The sequence below is a fragment of the Neolamprologus multifasciatus genome, chromosome 16, assembly GCF_963576455.1.
Source record: "Neolamprologus multifasciatus chromosome 16, fNeoMul1.2, whole genome shotgun sequence".
Classification (NCBI taxonomy): domain Eukaryota; kingdom Metazoa; phylum Chordata; class Actinopteri; order Cichliformes; family Cichlidae; genus Neolamprologus; species Neolamprologus multifasciatus.
Window position 1 is genome coordinate 18,041,479 of NC_140454.1, and position 18,516 is coordinate 18,059,994.

The 18,516-nt window shown below is 37.3% G+C and overlaps 4 protein-coding genes across 4 annotated transcripts; all 4 read left to right on the plus strand.

Moving 5' to 3' along the window:
* Nucleotides 1-2,282: 2,282 nt before the first annotated feature.
* On the plus strand, nucleotides 2,283-6,954 carry LOC146500635 (claudin-10-like). The gene is made up of 5 exons (XM_085136227.1): nucleotides 2,283-4,675; nucleotides 5,309-5,470; nucleotides 5,546-5,627; nucleotides 5,716-5,820; nucleotides 5,933-6,954. Exons 1-5 carry the CDS (start codon nucleotides 4,456-4,458, stop codon nucleotides 6,087-6,089), a joined length of 726 nt encoding a protein of 241 aa, XP_084992353.1. The 5' UTR covers nucleotides 2,283-4,455; the 3' UTR covers nucleotides 6,090-6,954.
* Nucleotides 6,955-7,060: 106 nt separating this feature from the next.
* On the plus strand, nucleotides 7,061-10,486 carry cldn10l2 (claudin 10-like 2). The gene is made up of 5 exons (XM_085136225.1): nucleotides 7,061-7,389; nucleotides 8,980-9,141; nucleotides 9,229-9,316; nucleotides 9,448-9,555; nucleotides 9,646-10,486. Exons 1-5 carry the CDS (start codon nucleotides 7,158-7,160, stop codon nucleotides 9,836-9,838), a joined length of 783 nt encoding a protein of 260 aa, XP_084992351.1. The 5' UTR covers nucleotides 7,061-7,157; the 3' UTR covers nucleotides 9,839-10,486.
* A 653-nt stretch (nucleotides 10,487-11,139) lies between these two features.
* LOC146500637 (claudin-10-like) lies at nucleotides 11,140-12,935 on the plus strand. The gene is made up of 5 exons (XM_085136226.1): nucleotides 11,140-11,467; nucleotides 11,561-11,722; nucleotides 11,809-11,890; nucleotides 12,017-12,124; nucleotides 12,242-12,935. The coding sequence occupies exons 1-5, from the start codon at nucleotides 11,236-11,238 to the stop codon at nucleotides 12,432-12,434; spliced, it is 777 nt and encodes a 258-aa protein (XP_084992352.1). The 5' UTR covers nucleotides 11,140-11,235; the 3' UTR covers nucleotides 12,435-12,935.
* Nucleotides 12,936-13,478: 543 nt separating this feature from the next.
* LOC146500638 (claudin-10-like) lies at nucleotides 13,479-18,033 on the plus strand. Its single transcript, XM_085134568.1, has 3 exons — nucleotides 13,479-16,368; nucleotides 16,407-16,513; nucleotides 16,707-18,033. Exons 1-3 carry the CDS (start codon nucleotides 16,126-16,128, stop codon nucleotides 16,876-16,878), a joined length of 522 nt encoding a protein of 173 aa, XP_084990694.1. The 5' UTR covers nucleotides 13,479-16,125; the 3' UTR covers nucleotides 16,879-18,033.
* The last annotated feature ends 483 nt before the right edge of the window (nucleotides 18,034-18,516 follow it).

The following is an 18,516-nucleotide window of genomic DNA, read 5'->3' on the forward strand; positions in this document are numbered from 1 at the left end:
CTGTGCACCACAATTTCAAAACATTTTCTAAAGATGTAACAGTGTACATGTTCTCACTTTCATTAGAATTTTGTTTATCAAAAGGTCTGACATAGGTGAGCTGGTAAATGCAAATAACAGCATTCTCATCACTTATTTCAATAAATACAAAATACAATAATGTCCTTCAGTCATCACTTTGTGGAACTTCAACGCACTTCTGCTCTCCCCCATATTCCATCTTCACAAGCATATCCTATGTGGAGATAGAATAAAAATTAGTTGACACTAATTAATGGCACAAATCAATTGCAGCACAGTAAAAAAAAAAAAAGGAATAATTTTTGAGCCATTACTTGTGTAAAGTATTTTCCCAAAAGACAAGGACACAGACAACAGGTAATACTGAACTAAATGTAAAACCTCAACCTTTTTCATTTTTACCTAAACCGTGTGCACAAAACTCTGGAGGAATCTAAATGCTAACGTAGAACCAGTCAGGACGTCTGCTACTGCTGTTTGCTCGTTTTTTTATGGGAGATCGTTTTCAGGCTTCAAGTAGCACCATTATACCAACATTTCACATTCTAGACATTGTTTTAGGTGTATTTGACCAAAAAATTTAACTGAAAATTCACATGCAAGCTTTTTTTCAAGGCTGTGGTATTTGCCCGCAAACAATACCTTTCAGCTAGCTAAAACAGCGAGCGGTGCTATCAGCGAGCAACATGGCTAATGCCTTTCACACAGCTTTGTCTCAACTCCAAAGAGCCACAGAAGTAAAAGCTAATAATAATAATTGAAACAATCTTTGAAAAAATGACTTACCAAGCATGGCAAACAACTCAAATATGTAGAGCAAAATGTTCTGAAACGGCTTCACTTCAGCTTCGATTGGAGCTGTGCTGGGGGCGGAGTCTGTGAATTTACTCTATTAGTGTCATAGCCCCTGTAGGAGTTCAGAGTTAAGAGGTCAAGAGTTAATGTTTCCATTGTAACACCTCCAGATTTTAAATAGAAACACTCATTTTTAACACTCGATTTTAACTACTATCATTTTACACCTCAGAGTTACATTAAAAGAATGTGACTCTACTTAGAGTAAAATTAACTCTAAGACTACTAACACCAAAACATTTAACACTTTTGAATTTGCTGTGTACGATATCAATCAAACAGTTAATTCAATAGACAATTTGCATTTCAGAGACCGATTGTGGCAAATCAGAATCAGAATCAGAATACTTTATTAATCCCGAAGGAAATTAGTGTTACAGCAGGCAGCACACTAATGGCGCATGCACACTTACATAGGAACCTTCTGACCAACTTTACACAAACATCGCATTGGGGAGACATGTCAGAAAGGTAGGCTGATAGGAAAAAAACAATGAAAATACATAACATGAGGTAAGAGGAAGAGAAAAAAAACTCCACTCAGACTGAGCTCCTAGTGGGAGAACAGTTTGATAACAGAAGAAACAGAAAAAAAATGTGTAAATGTGTAACCTCTTTGTAGGAAATGTCAAACTGGTTGTCTCTGGGGTCCAGGTACAGGGTAAATAACCCAAGACATGTAAGCACTAACAGGCGAGAAAGACAGAAAACGACAGCATAGGTCTAAAATAAGCATAAAATACTAAAATAAACTAAAATAACTAAAATGCTTTACTTACCCTCAGATCTCACAATGGAAAGAAACGAAAAAATTCAAAGAAAATTTTAAGTTATGTCTATAACATACCAAAATTAATTATGTTTAATCCTTTTTTGTTTGCCACATATTATCAGTATTACCAGTTTCATATTTTTGTTTCCACATTCTACAAAATATCGACAAAAATAATCCCAGAAAGGATGGGTGTGGAAAAAAAAAACTCCAAAGAGTTAAATTTTTAATTTTGCATGTCCAAGGCACCTACTTTAAGAATGTCTCATGAGTATCTGAGAGTTGTGTTAAACAATTTATATGTTAACTATATTAAATCGATTCTCAGGTAAGCCTTTATGTAAATTCTGTAAATCCTGTTCCTCTTTTATAGTTACACGGTCATCTCTTTCCCTTCATCTCAGCAAATATTACCTGAAATTTCTTTGTGGTGTCTGTGATCTTCACCTTATATTCACATTTCCCTTTAATTGTTGGTTTTGCTCACATTTTGGAGAGGGTGTATAGCGAGTTTAAAGGATTTGATCTCTTTTTTTAATCGTTTTCCTGATTTTTTTCAGAATCAGCTTCTTTTTTTTAAATTATTTGACATAAAATGTAACAGTACACCAACAATTTAAGAATTTAAGTCATTTTTACTTGTTTGCAATGCAAATCTAAACAACTAGTTGACAAGGTCCCTCCATATGATGGTGGGAGATACTTTAGTGTACAGCCACCAGGTGGAGCTGTAATTCACATACTGAATTCATTTGTTATTATGTGAAATCCCCTGGTTGGCCTTTGTCAAAGACACCCTGATCATCCTTTTGTTTATCTTCTATAAACACATTTCTGTTGACTCAAGGGACATTTGTCTGAGGTAAGACATCAGAGAGAATGGCATGCTGTTAATAAGTTATCTAAATGCGGCTATTTTAAGTGCATGAGGAAGTGGTGGTAACTGTTGCCTACTGATTGTGACTTCCCAGTGCAAGGTGAAAAATATAAGGTATCTTTTAAAAGGTTTGTTTGTATTTGATCAATGAATTCAATTTTATTTATACAGCTCCAAATCACAACAACAGTCACCTCCCCACATAGCAGACAGGTCTGGCCCGGATCTGGTGTCAAGCCCGCACTGCTGGCTGACTTCTGGCATGGTAAGTGGTATGTCATCCAGATATGGGCCAGGCCTGGCGCAGATGGCACTGTTTATGTGATGGCATGCCATCTGGCCCGCTTATGGTTTGGTTTATGTGGCCCAGGCTCATAGAAAACTGGTCTTCCCCAGATCTGGCATCAAGCTGGCACTTCTGACTAGCTGGTATCATGGAAGGGTGTATGTCAACCAGATGTGGGCCAGTTCTGGCAATGATGGCACTATTTATGTTCCTATTTTCCTATTTTAGTTAGAAGACCCAAATGCCATGTTGCAATTCTATACTGCTGTGGTAACCAACGTTTTAAATGCAGGTTTGACAGGTTTGTGAGTGTACACTTTATCCAAAACCTAGTGAGGGTTTGCTCGCAGTTTCCACTGGGTGGCTGTAGCTCAGGAGGTAGAGCAGGTCACCTAATAATCAGAAGGTTAGTGGTTTGATCCCAGGATCATCCAGTCTGCATGTCAAGAGTGTGAATATGTATGAATGTAGTTAGGAAGTGCTCAGTTTAGAGAAAGTGTGTGATTGGGTGAATGAGCATGTTGTATAGAGCACTTTAAGTAATCTGAGAGAGTAGAAAAGTGCTATATAAGACTCAGTCCATTCATTGAGTTTCATCATGTCACTTTTGCACTGTTGTGTTCCGGCACATGTTGTTATTACTTGGCTTGATTAAGGTACACATTAAGCTGACATCTGGGGCCAGAGCTGAAACTGTTCTGGGCAGGCACAGGGCCACAGTGTGTCTGCAACTGGCCTTGTGCTGGCCCATGTTTGGGCTACCTGTAGCAAACCAGATCTGGGCAACCAAAGGGCCGTCATTCTTTGCGGTATGTGGGCCACGTGTAAGCACATTGTGTGGGCCAGATCCGGGCCATACCAATTTTGCTATGTGGGTCAAGGCACTTTATATTGTAAGGTAGACCCTACAATAATACATACAGAGAAAAACCCAACAATCATATGATCTGCTATGAGCAAGCACTTTGGTGACAGTGGGAAGGAAAAACTCCCTTTTAACAAGAAGAAACCCCCAGCAGAACCAGGATCAGGGAGGGGCGGCCATCTGCCATGACTAGTTGGGGTGAAGGGAGGAAGACAGGACAAAAGACATGCTGTGGAAGAGAGCCAGAGATCAATAATAACTTATACACCTGCCCTGCCCGACTCTGCGCAAACAATCCTGCTCTAAATATGTAAAAAGATTTTTACTATGTCGCCAATATTTTTACTTATTAATAAAACTATTTAAATAGTGCCTCTCGTGTCTACTGGAGTCCGCATAAAATACACACATACCTGCAGCTACCTAGAAACTGTGCTTGAGGATGTGTGCTAAGCTTAATTTTAAACCCTTTTGTGAGATCATCACAGTTCAACTTTTCAGGACTCTCAGTCACCAACAGCAGGACTGCAAGTCACAGTGACGTGTACTGTGGGTGGAAAACGCTATAAAGGACCACTGGCCACCTGTTGAAGTTTAAGGCCAAACTCCTCCCTTCCCAATATAACAGTTCACAACACATTAACTGTAATCACAGCCTAGCCATTGAACCTACTTGTGCCGAGAGCCTAGCTACATTTACAACAAGTCTTAGGGAAGCATTTCAGGTCCCATCAATTTAACTGCCAGCCACAGTAAAGTGGAGGTTTCTTCTCAGCATTATGAGCAGCATGTTTCAGGAGATTGTTGCCTTTCTTTTCTCCACTGCTGGTTGGATACTGGAGTCTTCTACCTTGCCAACTGACTACTGGAAGGTGTCTTCAGATGATGGATCAGTCATTACCACAGCTTCCTACTGGGCAAATCTTTGGAAGACCTGTGTGACTGATTCAACAGGAGTATCCAATTGCAAAGAATTTATCTCAATGCTGGCACTGGATGGTCAGCTTCTGTTCTCATTATGCACCTATCATTTATCTTGGATTTTACTAGTATACTGGATTAATTTAAACCGTTGGTCTCAACTTCTGTTTATTTATTGTTAGTGTATGTATATATATGTTAGTATGGTTATTAATACCATAGTATATGATAGCATCTTAAGACTTTTCAAATGCTCTTTTAACCTAATTTTCTGTGTTTTTATATATCCTTTCTCAAGTTCCTTAATATGGTTAAACCTCTGCTCTTTTTATCTCTAAATCATTTTTTGAAAATTCACGTTGAAGCTTATTGCTACATCGGAATAATACAAACCCTAAAGCCAGTCTCCAACTCATTTACCGTCTAATATGTCAATGTTTAGCCTTAGTTCTCAGAACTTGAAAACAATAAAGAAGATTTACTGGGAACCTCAGGTAGTTTTGTTCACGGCTGACTAGTTTCAGTGGTTAGCTTCCAAGCTAATGTTTGCCTTGAAATTACATTTCAATGGCATTTTTTTCACCCAAAGAAGCAGACACACTAACACAAAGTAGCAGAAACCACTTCAGGTTACTCATGACAAATTGTTTTTGTCCAAAAAGACTCCTGTGGTTGCATTTAAGTAGTAAGATTTTTGTTTTATGCCTGTAGGTTACCTCATAGCTTGCAGGGCACTCATGATTTCCGCCGTCATTCTGGGATTTTTTGGCTCTATATTTGCCCTTGTGGGAATGAAGTGCACAAAAATTGGAGGATCTGACAAAAACAAAGCGAGGATTGCCTGTTTTGCCGGTGTGCATTTCATTCTTAGTGGTAAGTATAGATGAACCATTTGAGCAAGAGCACATTCAGCAGTTTAAGATAATTAACATTTCCCTTTTTACTCAGGCCTGTGCTCACTCTCATCCTGCTCCATCTATGCGCACCGGATAACATCAGAATTTTTTGATCCAATGTTTATCGCGCAAAAGTAAGGAACATGTTTGCCCTACAGAGTCTTTTAATGTGGCTTGACTTATTAATAAACATTACCATTAAGTATTACTGTTTGTCTCTAGGTATGAACTTGGAGCTGCTCTCTTTATTGGCTGGGGTGGATCTGTCCTCTGTATTCTCGGGGGCACCATGTTATGCTTCTCCATTGCAGGTTCTTTTACCAGTAGGTTAGTGTGAGCTAAGTAAGACTTACGCATGAGCACATTTTACAGGCCACTGTTTGTTGAATTATATTGGTTTTTGGCATGTAAAAATGAAGCTATGTCTTTTTCTTCACAGCAAAAGAGAGGTAAACTATATCTACAGAGGCGCTGCCTCACATTCTCGTATCTCCTCCTACCCAAAAGGGCAGGCGAAGTCTGTAAATCAGAGGCTAACTCCAGACAACAGCACCTCCTCCAGGATCCAGCACTTTGATAAGAATGTTTATGTGTGACAAATGTGAATACACTTTTGGTTAAAGCCACGGGTGGGCAGTAGAAGATATATTAATTCTTAATTATAGCACAGTCTATTTGACTTTGTGGTGTTGGTCAAACAACAGCTGAATGTACTGATATTGATTCATATCTCACCAGGAAATCAGTGTCAAATCCTTACATGTTTTTTGAAGCTGGATCTTTTTTTCTTTTTTTTATGATACAGTTTACTCTCTGGACTTGGGGGGGATCAATAAATCAAAAACATTTGGCCCACAACAGAGATTTCTAATCAAATGCTTGCATCATTTTCTATTTTTGGAGCTTTTTTATGGCGATGAGCACGTTCTCTTTATGTACAAAATTGGTTTTGTTGGTTATGTCTTTAGCTGTATGTAGCTTCTGCATGTCTGTCATTAATCTGTAATGACCGTAATTAAAATGATGACAGACACCCATTTATCTTGTTGAATATGACGTAACCATAAACAACTTTTGTAATGTACAAACTTGTAGAGGGTAAAAAAAACATGGTGAAATGTTTAGTGAATTATGAGCATTCTTGGTTCCTTAGCACATAGCTCTGTTTAGTTAAAACATGTTAAAGTAAATACAACTAAGTTGCAGCAAATTCTGTGTCTGTGTTTTTTTTTTTTTAATTTTTTGGTTTTTTTAAGTGATTACCTCAGGTCAACAGAGTAATATTATGAGCTATTCTGTTCTGTCATATCCCCTTTACTATTCAAATTATGTGGTAATATGCTAGAGAAACGAGCAAGGTGCAAACATGATGAAGCCTTTTAAGTACACCTAAATATTGCTACAGCAATAATCAATACAGTCGTTTGAAATATCTAAAGGAGAAGGTATGATCCAAAAGGTTTACAGTAAACACAGCATGAAGTGGTACAGAGCCCTCATCAACACATGACACTTATGACGTAGTTAAATGGACACCCGGGCCACATTTTACTTGAATCTAGAGCAGTAGTAACAGTTAGTGAGCCAGAGTAGACGTCAATAGATTTTCTTCTTCTAAGGTCAGCACAATCCATTAAACCTGCAATAGCTTCTTGATTTCCACAATGAGAAAACGTCTGATCCAAATATCTGGCTTCTTGATTTCATCGTTGGGATGGCTGTTTGTGCTCTGCACCATGGCAATGGACTATTGGAGGATTACCAAAATCGGAGGGCAAGGAGGCTCGTACATCATCAAAGTGGCCTGGTACTGGTCCAACCTGTGGAGCGACTGTTACACAGATTCTGCGGCTGTGACCAACTGTAGAGAATACCCAGTGCTCTGGAATGTTGCTTGTATGTTGCATTTGCCTCACCAATAATTTTTATATAGATTATATACATGCAGTCAGGTGATCAGTCATTAGTAATTTTTTTAAGTCTCATTCTTCAAATAATTGTACTCCTGACTAGAATTCTGTCTGTTAATCTGTCACTTTGAATAGTATAGCCTAGTTTTGCAATGCTATTGATTAACAAGTAGAGCATGCTGTTGTTCTGGATCCATATTTGCACCAGTTCCTAAAATGGATACTATAACTCATTTGAGGAAATAAAGGTCAGATATTTGGGAATTTATAGAAACGTCTATAAAATACCCTTCAGACTTGCTTTAATATACTTAACCTTTATTTGCTAATGCTAACTTTGAATATATAAAAAATAAGAGCTTTATCAGTGAGCTCACTTTATGACTTGGCTCTGATTTTGTTAAACCTCCAATTCTGGCGACAGTGGCAGCTGTTCATAAAAGTTTACCTATACCCAATTTTTTTGTAAACATATATTTATTGGATTTTGTATTCATAAATATCCAACACTTTAAAGTTCTTGAACATATGTTCTTATTGTAAGAAAGCAATAAGAACACAAGACACTCAAAAAAGAAATAGCCCCCCCCAAAAAAAGCAACCAAACTGAAACAAACAAAAGACCAACAAACAAATAAAACAACAAAAAAGAACAAAATACAAAATAAAAACAGTTCAGGTTACGGTATACATTCCAAAATTTAGTAACATATTTTTGATTACCTTACTCTCTCTCCACCTTCTCAACTTCCCCATTTTTAATAGCTCCAGAAACATCTTCCAAATGTCAAAAAATTCTGAAGATCTTTTCCTAAATACACATGTCAGTTTCTCAAGAACTAAACTTGATGTTACATTGTTTAACCATTGGCATACTGCACTACACCGTTTGGCCTGGAGTAAGTAAAGGTCAACCATCTTCCTCTCTGTATGAGCTAAATTACAGTCATCTGGATAAATGCCTAAAATACAGACCTTAAGACTTAACACTATATTTTAACACTCAGCACCAAAACTTTTGAATCTTTTACATACACCCAAATTAAGGTGTTTCCATATTCCTTAAGTCAGTTGATTGAATGTCATGGTCTCCCTGTGACCATGTATCAGATAGGCAGAAAAAAATGGATGGTTGGATGGATTCAACAAAATATATAATGTACCCTGATGGGTTTAAAAATATTTTTATTGCGTCTATAAATTCAATCTTCAAATATTCTGGACTTTATGAAGACTGCTAAAGAATACTTACTTAAAAGAGATCATCTTTTGTACAATATTCTTCAACCATATCCAAAAGAGGGATTTATTCATATTTTTATTGACTCCCAGATTCAATGAAATAAAAAGACTGGGTGCAGCATTATGTCATCCAAGCATCGCCAAGCATCTGCTGATTGAATCTTTACAAATCTGAGAAAACATTGCAGAAACCGTTGTAGATCACAATCTCTGCACTGCATAGTTGTTTTTATAGCTGTTTTATTTATACTGGTCTGATTTGATTCTCAAATCTTCTTGTTGTTTTTTATTTTTCCTCATTTTCTCTTTTCTGGACTCTTTTTGATTTGAACAGATTACGTGCAGGCAGTGAGAGGATTGCTAATGTGCGGGTTAACTATTGGATTCTTTGCTGTAGTGTGCTGCTTTGTTGGGATGGAGTGCACTTATATCGGTGGATCTGACAAAACCAAGGACAAACTGCTCTTTGCAGGAGCAGCGCTTCATTTTGTTGGTGGTAAGCTTTGAAAATACGCCGTGCTTCTCTCTGTAAATGTTTTGCCATCATTTATTTTCCTCTGTTCACCGAAACCTCTTTACGCAGGTATGTCAGACATTGCTGCCTACTGCTTATACATCAACAGAATTGCCAGGACAGCTTTTGCTCGAAAGGTCGCATCAGGAGTTTTGCGGTACTGTTTTTCCACTCCATACACCATTTTACATAAAATCTTTTCAAATTATAGACGTATCTGCTATAAATGTTGCAGTAACTTATATTATTTAAATGATATCATGATTTTCTCCCTTTCACTTATTCCAGATATGAATTAGGATCTCCAGTTTTTCTAGGATTGGCAGGAGGCTTTTTCATCCTAGTCGGGGCTGTTCTTTATGCTGTGACAGTGTATAAAGTAATCCGCAGAGAAAGGTACCTAAATTATTCCGCTTTAATCCCTTTTCTTGTCTCTACCACCACTACATCATATAATTAACATCATCAATGTTTTGAATTTTACAGCAGAGTAGTAAAAGCCTGTGATGCTCACACGTACATGGCGCCTCCATCCAGAGGAAGAACCATTTATTCCGGATACTACAAACCCTCCAAGCTGTATGGGTCTAACTATATGGGCTCAGGACGATCAAGCGCCCAACTTTCAAAGCTTCAGGCAACACCAACAAAACCCTCAGACAGAGATGCATTTGTCTAGTTGGTCTGTTTTAACTCAAACAGACACTGCAATAGTTAAACTTGTAGATAGGAGGAAAGTAATTTTTTGTCATGTTTTGTTTCCTTTAGATCGCCTCATACTCAGTCATATTCACCTCGTGAATAAAACAGATGTGCAGTCTTAGTCTTGTGTTTGTACCAGTAGTTGTCATAGTCTTGTGTTTACACTTATGTTATAATTGCTGTGATTTAACCAAAAGCATTTTCTGTCATTAAGAATCTCACTGGAACACCTATGACGATGAACTGATGTATATATCAATTAATATATCGATATCACTTTGATCACCACTACACTGCTCCGTTTAAACCTTCGATAAAGATGTCCAATATTTTATTGGCAAAATCACACCTTTATAAAGATATTAGTGCAATTATTATGCATTTCATCCAAAGAAATGAGTCTTCTCCTTGTTTTATGTGTAAAGTAAGAACTTAATGGTGCACAAAACTAAAACTATTCTCGTCGGGAGACTGAGTATCAACAACAGCCACGCTGACGGAAATGATCTTTCCAAAACAAACAGGTGCAGTCTGAGGCATAACATGTTATGGTGTTCTCTTGTAGTTGTGTGTCTGTGTTTAAGTGTGTATAAAGGGGACTTGGAGAATTTTAAAAAAAACAAAACAGATGAAAGATAGAGGGCTTATAACTTGCATGGAAAACAATGGCCACAATGTTCATGGTCATGTGTAAGCCTGTGTATTTATACAGAGGTCAACAGATGAAAAGTGGCACTGTACAAGATTTTAAACTTTATTTTGAATGGCTTCAATAAATGTTCTCTGAATGAGAAAACTTGTATTTTGACTCCTTATTCTTCGACTATATAAACAGCATCATCCTGCAAGCTATTTGACTTCAAAATATAATTAAAAAATGAATGTATAAATTACATTATTAATCATAGCTGTTAATTAATTAATGTGTATATTACTTGGATTTTGCAGCTGGAGATGATTTTAGTGAACTCTATACTGCTGGTAAGTTGTGTTAATAATAATAATAATAATAATAATAATAACAATAACAATAATATATGCTTATATATCAGTAGATGTGTATTAACATTAAAAGGTTAAGTATGTAAATAGTATGGATTCATTCACTAATAATTCAGGTAATGAAATCCTAGAAGGCTTATTATTTATTTATTATTTATACTGTTCCTTCTCAAGTAGCGTTTAAAATAGAGAAATGTTTTGTCACATATCTAAGTGACTTCTTCAGGGGGCGGTGCCACTGCATGCCCTCCTCTATTCAGCACGTGAGAAGGGAGTTCAAAGAAGACAGTTCTGGAAAAAATGCACTGTGGTTTGTGTTAAGGAGCTTAGATTTGTCAGTAGTCTGTCTTGGTGCTGAAATCTGAAGCAATAATGGGTTATAGGACCATGGTGATGTACATGGAGATAGGCTGCTTTGTAGTATGTGTGTGTGGATGGATTCTGGTCTGCTCCACAATGCCAACAGATATCTGGACTTGGTCTGAAGTAAGCAACGTGGTCCTGGCAACATCAAACTACTACTCCAACCTGTGGAAGGACTGCATATCTGATTCAACTGGAGTATCTGACTGCAAGGGAATTCCCTCCATGCTGGCACTGAACTGTAAGCAAACCGTCTCTCAGAATACCGTAAATTAATGATAAAAACCCAGCGAACTTAGTGCCTTTAACCGCTTTTTTTTCTGCTTGTGGACAGGGGACATTCACATGTGCCGGGCTCTTATCATCATTTGTATTATCCTGTGTTTCTTCGGATCAATTTTGGTCTTAGTTGGAATGAAGTGCACTAAGATCGGAGGGTCCCAGCTTGCCAATGCAAGAGTAACCTTTGCCGGAGGGATGAACTACCTTATAGGAGGCAAGACAGAAATTTGGTTGAACTGAGTCACATTGTTATATATTGCACTGTTTAATATTTAAATAATTGTGTGAGTATTGTTTCAGGGATGTGTTCTATGATTGCTTACTCCTACTATGGAAACAAAATAAGAGCTGAATTTGAAGATCCAAACTACATGGAACAGAAGTATGTAGCATATATATATATATATATATATATGATAAGTCTGCGTACTTGATGACTCACATTTAGATCATTGTTTTTTCCTATGAGGGAGACTTGCACTTGAAATATTCTTGTATTTATTGGCAGGTTTGAAATAGGAGTAGGTGTCTTCATTGGCTGGGGAGGCTCTACCTTACTTATTGTTGGAGGACTTATTTACAGTATCTTTGCAGGAAGAGAAGGGTGTCACTCAAGGTAAAATACCGCTTCTGTGTCATTTGTTTGTTTGTTGTTGTTTTTATAATTAGCCAACCTCAGTCTGCAATACACAATAAGAGTCATGAATACATTTTCGGAATTGTACCTTGACAGCTCAAAGAGGTACGCTACGCACCAGTTCCAAGATGCCTACACATTTGTTCCAACACAAAAAAGCGTTGTGTCTTTGGCTCCCACAGAGATTAGTAGGAGTAAAAAACCAAGGACGATCAGCAGCAGCAGAGCCAGTAGCATCTCAGAGATCAACAGTGTCACCAAGACATCGGTCACTTATTCATATGTGTGACTAACCTACACAGAATTATTTTCTTTATGTTTTTCTTTCACAAAGAATGTGTGTTTTTACTTTGAGAGTCATTAAATGTCAAATCAAGTATTTGTCTTTACAACACTTTTGTGATTATGAAACCAAAGGTGTTACTAATAATAATACGGGCATCCTGAAAGAATGGAATTTTTTTTATTGATGGCAACACAGCTTCAAGCTACTTCTGAGAGCTGTTTAAGTTTTCAACTGTGACATGACAGGACATGACATATTTACTACATTCGTTTTTCCACTATTATGAAACAAAATTGTGTTTTCCTTGCATCTGCATCAAGGTGCATCATTTAAAATCAATAAAGCATAACAGAAATGTAAAGTGCACATTTGCGTATGAATGGTGGTGTTTTGTTTGCATATTGAGGAGAACACATTGAACTCGGGTTTTGAGGGGTACCTCCCCAGGGAATTTTGAGTATTGAATACACCATTTTTTCCCTTCTGGTTACTTTTTTTAATCAAACAGTTTGTACTTTTTTTTTTGAGGCAGTTTATATAGAAATTATCTTTATTCTTAAAGACAATAAAACAATAGAGAGTAATGAGTTGGCAATTTTGTTTAACGAGAGGCTACTTTTTGTCTGTCTTTGGTACGAGCAAATAATGTATTTAACTTCACATACTGTTCATATTCTATACTTTCACAGTATGGTCTGGGTCAAAAATTCCTTCATAATAAGGGTTTACAACAGCTGAACTACACACCTATTTATAATGTATGAATAGCTTATCTGATATTAATAAATGGATGATTAATCCTTTTTTTAAGACAGCAGGTGGAGTGTGCTTTTTAGGTTTTACATAACTCGGTTCTTACGTCCTGTTTTATCTAAGACATGAAAACACAACAGCTATAACAATTTAAATATGTCAAGAGATGCTGTGTGGCAGGCAGGAGTTGGACCCAAAATGCAGGCACTCAGGCACGAGGTTTAAAAACAAAGAACTCAGCTTTATTTGCTGGCAGGAAAAAAAGCATACAAAAGCAAACTAAACTAAACTGGAAAAATCACTAACTAAACAGGGAGATCACACAGCATGAGGGACGACGTGACACTGACTCAGAGAAACACAGGGTTTAAATACACTGGGAAGTAACGAGGGGAATGAGACACAGAAGGAGGGCACGGCTGGGAGAAATCAGAATTGACGAGACAAGGAAGCAAAGCAGGACACATTCACATAAGACACAGACCTTCAAAGTAAAACAGGAAGTATAACACACTAAGAACCAAAATACACAGAGGAAAATACTAAGCATGGAACACAAGAAACTAGACTCGAGGGAGTAACAAAAGACCAACCATGAGAACATAATTCACAATACAGAGTGACAGAAAACACAAGAAACTCGAAACATGCAAAGACACAGACCAAGAAACACAGACTTACACAGAACAGAGGGGGCACAGAGAAACATGAAGGGCAAGGGATCAAAACTAGAAACCATAGAATAAATCACACGAGCACAAAATACAAAAATCAAAAAGAACTAAAAACGCTGGGTCAGGAGACCCAGGATCCTGACAAAATATATGAATCTGAAGGTGACATGCAAGTGTTTCCCACACTTATTGAAATGGCAGCTCAGGTAACTTTACAATCTTATGACCCCTAGGCCTAAACCCTAAATCTCTGTTTTAATCTCAGTTCAGGAAATCTCAGTTAGCTAAGAACAAATTGATTTTAATTTTTTGACTGTTAACATTAGCATTAGCATTTGTGCTTGCGCATGCAAAGCAGAAGCACCAACAGCGTCATGTAATATATTTGCATTTATGTGGCACTTTCTAATGTTACTGACAAACTCAAAGTGACTTTAAATAAAGGTCACACTTTAACCATACATTCATACAGCACTTTCAATTCAGTTTTATTTATGTAGCCCCAAATCATAACAACAGTTGCCTTAAGGTGCTTCATATTTTCAGGTAAAGATCCTACAATAATACAGATATATTCCCAACAATCAGATAACCCCCAATGAGCAAGTTCTTGGTAACAGTGGGAAGGAAAAACTCCCTTTTAACAGGAAGAAACCTCCAGCAGAACCAGGCTCAGGTACGGGTACCCCATTTTGTATGGGTGAGGGGCAGGAGACAAAAAACACCATGGAAGAGAGCCAGAGATCAATAATAATTAATCATTAAATGCAAAGTAGCACATAAACACATAGTGAGTGAAAAGCTTTATTCTCTACACTCCAAGCACTTTATCTACTTCACATTAACAGCCAGCTTTGCATCACCAATTAGCCTGACATTCATGTCTTTAGACTGTGGGAGGAAGCTGGAGTATCTGGAGAAAACGCACATCAGGTATTGGAGCTGGTCAAATATGCAAACACCACACAGAAAGGTCCCAGCCAGGATTGAAACCAGAAGCTTTTTCTGCTATGAGGTGAGAGTGCTAAACACTGGACCACTCAATTTCTGATCTTGCGTCTGTGTCGAGGAATCCTCTGACATCTGTTCTTTATGTGCCTGTATATGATCTTATCTTCTGTGCTGTCTGGCTGTTTCACTTTCGCCCGTCACTCTCTTGCCAAACAGACCAGAAAGTTAAGCAACATTAGTTCAAGAATTATCAACCAAGCAACAACACATCTATAAAGTAGCTCACAACATCTTAATAGAAGATATTATGTGTTCCGCGGGGATACTCATGTCCAGTGTGATTTTATAAACTCATAACTGATATTCAAAAAAATCTTTACAATTTTGATTGTTACAATTACAATTACAATCTTTGCAACAATGACTGCCACTCTCTACTTATCCCTCCTGATTGATTTTCTCAACTTCTGCTGACTGTAGCTTGCACAAATGTCTAGCTTCGTGATGCCTGCACATCAATAATTGGTACTACAATATTTGTTGTGTTTGCCAGCAAAGTCTTGAGCACGTGGAGGATATACCCAGAGATTGGTCATTACATGTAGAAGGCTTGACAGGGAAACAGGTGTCAACCCAGCTGCAGGACCGACATTTGCTCTTTCGTTTGAGGAGAAACAGGAGGAACATTGCCAGAGCTCTACAATGTGACCTCCAGTGAGCTACTTATCCATGTTCCTGACCAAACTGTCAGACTCTGTGAGGGTGGCATGAAGGTCTGGCATCCTGGAACCTAGTCTCACAGCATAGTACTGTGTAGGGTATTTACACTGATGACTCTTTGGATATCGTGCAAAGAGATCTGATTTCTTATTCACATTAATCTCAGACAACCAAATACTGTTACTGAAAGATATATACATACATACATTTTCTTCCGCTTACCTAATTCAGTGTCGCGAGGCAGCTGAGATAGGCTCAAGCCCCCCTGCGACCCTGAAATATATATCATAATAAAAAGTTAACTTATACATATACATAATAAAATAAAGTATTTTTCATTTCCCAGTTACTTAGTGAATATCATCAATCAATTAAAATCACAGTTTTGTATCATAATAATCATTTAAGTACGTAAGGAGCCTTCTCCTGCCATTCCATCAGAAGCCTGGGCACCAACAACAAACACAATGAACAAGGTAATCTTTACAAAACACATGGCAGACAGTAAAAGGTTAGACATGTTTTGATATAACCAAGTGTGTCCTCTCGTGTTTGCCTGTGTTTGGGTGTGTTTTTCTGCCTGAATTCAGTAGCTAATGAGGGGGTTAAGCGCAGACAGTTCTGGGACACTGTTTAGGAGCTTAGATTTATTAGTACTCTGTCACATGTGCCAGGCTCTTATCATCATCTATATTATTCTGTCTTTCTTCAAATTAATTTTGGTCTTAGTTGGAATGAAGTGCACTAAGATCGGAGAGTCCGAGCTTGCCAATGCAAGAGTAACCTTTGCCGGAGGGATGAACTACCTTATAGGAGGCAAGACAAAAATTTGGGTGAACTGAGTCACATTGTTATATACTGCACTGTTTAATATTTAAATAAATGTCTGAGTATTGTTTCAGGGATGTGTTCTGTGATTGCTTTCTCCTACTATGGAAACAAAATAAGAGCTGAATTTGAAGATCCAAACTACATGGAACAGAAGTATGTAGCAGATATATATATATATGTATATATATATATATATATATATATATATATATATATATATATATATATATATATATATATATATATATATATGATAAGTCTGTGTTCTTGATGACTCAACATTTAGATCATTGTTTTTTCCTATGAGGGAGAATTCCACTTGAAATATTATTCTATTTACTGGCAGGTTTGAAATAGGAGTAGGTGTCTTCATTGGCTGGGGAGGCTCTACCTTACTTGTTTCTGGGGGCCTTATTTACAGTATCGTTGCAGGAAGAGAAGGTGCCGCTCAAGGTGAAATTATTGTTCTGCACCTTTTCTTTTTCAGAAATTTGCCCACATCAATCTACTGCCAATAACAGTAAATGTAAATTTCTTGATTTGTAACCTGACAGCCCAAAGAAATACTCTGAAATCCAGCTCCGTGATTCCGTAATACCAACACGAAAGAGCCTTGTGTCCTGGGCTCCCTCTGAGACTAGTGATAGATACAAATTCAAGGACCACCAAGTCCAGCAACAGCAGCAGCAGCAGAGCCAGTAGCGTCTCAGCAATCACCAATACCACTAAACAACACTCCAGCTACTAGCTCATATCACAACAGCATGTCTGGCTTGGTTTGGGAGGGCCTCTAGCTTCTTTTAATTTAAGTAACATCTGTGTTGTTTATTTAGCAAAGCAGTAGAGATCAGTTTGAAATGTTATTTTCTTCCATTTATTTATTAAGGTTTAAACTCTACAACAACACCACCATTAAACAAAACAAAAAAACATAACAAAACAAAACAGACAAAACAAAACAAACAACCCGGCTCAAGGATACAAATAAATAAGAAGAAAATCCAGACACTTTGATTGTGAGATACAATTAGCAATACTCATATGTTAAATAGCAGCAACATGCTTGTATTATACCAGGGCCCGTGAGAAAATAGCAGAAATATCCAAACCGGCATATGCCATAAATGGGTCCCATATTTTATGAAACTTCTTGTCCCTAATAAGCAGTGTTGGGCTTTGAAGTTACTTTGAAAAAGTAATTAATTATAGTTACTAGTTACTTCTTCCGAAAAGTAACTGAGTTAGTGGAGTAAGTGGAAATCCACTTAAACTATTTAAGAGCATTTAGTTTAACACATGGTTGCTATTAATAATAAATGCTGCTTCATTTGGTGATTGAAATAACTTGGCCTTGATTTGTGGATGCTGCATGACACACTTTCTTTGTTTCCTGTTCCTTCTTTGTCTTAAGTTTGGGGGATCAAGGACTAGAGAAGACCCAAGCTGTTTTTTTGTCTTAATCTATTAAAAACTATTTGAGAAAGCTTTTTGGTGGGGATGTGTTATGCCCTTCTGCAGCCCCTCTGGTGTGGCGGGGCCTTGGATAAAATCCTGTTTCCTTTCTGGTCTTTGTCTCCTTTTTTAATTGCACTTTATACAGTAGACACAGTAATACTTAATGATCATATAGTTTCAAACTATTTATGGGAGTCCTTTGAAACTATGACATTAATAAAAACTACAAACTGAGAGAATACAAGATGAAAATGTGTAACTGTTGTATATTTTTCAGTGAATTCATTATATGATAGTTTATTAGTAAAAGTTACTTTTCATTTTTAAGTTTATAAAGCATGTATTGCTATAGTCAGCTCAAAAAAATTTAAATATTCTGTCATAATTCTGGCTGGCTTTGACCAATCTTTTTGGCAAAACTAGTAGAATTTGTTAAAACTGGCTGGTGTCTTGGCATGGAACTGGCTTTTAAACGCAGTCCCTATATTTACAATATCTTTGGGATCATTGTCCTGTTGGATCATACAACTATGTTCATGCTTCAGCCGTCTAGCCATTCATTTGAGGTTAACAAGAAGAATTTAGAGGTGGCCCTTCTTTATTATTTCATCCACTTTTTGAAATGTGCCCATATTACTGAAAGCAAAACAGCCCCAGAGCTTGATGCTACAACCCCACTGGTACAGTGTTCTTAGGTTTAG

What these genes read in the sequence shown, in the direction of transcription:
- LOC146500635 (XM_085136227.1), top strand. Translation starts at nt 4,456, where the DNA reads ATGAGCAGCATGTTTCAGGAGATTGTTGCCTTTCTTTTCTCCACTGCT. An exon ending in CTCAATGCTGGCACTGGATG is followed by an intron (nt 4,676 to 5,308) that starts GTCAGCTTCTGT and finishes TTATGCCTGTAG; the next exon opens with GTTACCTCATAGCTTGCAGG. An exon ending in CCAATGTTTATCGCGCAAAA is followed by an intron (nt 5,628 to 5,715) that starts GTAAGGAACATG and finishes GTTTGTCTCTAG; the next exon opens with GTATGAACTTGGAGCTGCTC.
- cldn10l2 (XM_085136225.1), top strand. Translation starts at nt 7,158, where the DNA reads ATGAGAAAACGTCTGATCCAAATATCTGGCTTCTTGATTTCATCGTTG. An exon ending in AGTGCTCTGGAATGTTGCTT is followed by an intron (nt 7,390 to 8,979) that starts GTATGTTGCATT and finishes TGATTTGAACAG; the next exon opens with ATTACGTGCAGGCAGTGAGA. An exon ending in AGCGCTTCATTTTGTTGGTG is followed by an intron (nt 9,142 to 9,228) that starts GTAAGCTTTGAA and finishes CTCTTTACGCAG; the next exon opens with GTATGTCAGACATTGCTGCC.
- LOC146500637 (XM_085136226.1), top strand. Translation starts at nt 11,236, where the DNA reads ATGGGTTATAGGACCATGGTGATGTACATGGAGATAGGCTGCTTTGTA. An exon ending in GATGAACTACCTTATAGGAG is followed by an intron (nt 11,723 to 11,808) that starts GCAAGACAGAAA and finishes GTATTGTTTCAG; the next exon opens with GGATGTGTTCTATGATTGCT. An exon ending in CCAAACTACATGGAACAGAA is followed by an intron (nt 11,891 to 12,016) that starts GTATGTAGCATA and finishes ATTTATTGGCAG; the next exon opens with GTTTGAAATAGGAGTAGGTG.
- LOC146500638 (XM_085134568.1), top strand. Translation starts at nt 16,126, where the DNA reads ATGAGGGGGTTAAGCGCAGACAGTTCTGGGACACTGTTTAGGAGCTTA. An exon ending in AGACAAAAATTTGGGTGAAC is followed by an intron (nt 16,369 to 16,406) that starts TGAGTCACATTG and finishes GTTTAATATTTA; the next exon opens with AATAAATGTCTGAGTATTGT. An exon ending in CCAAACTACATGGAACAGAA is followed by an intron (nt 16,514 to 16,706) that starts GTATGTAGCAGA and finishes ATTTACTGGCAG; the next exon opens with GTTTGAAATAGGAGTAGGTG.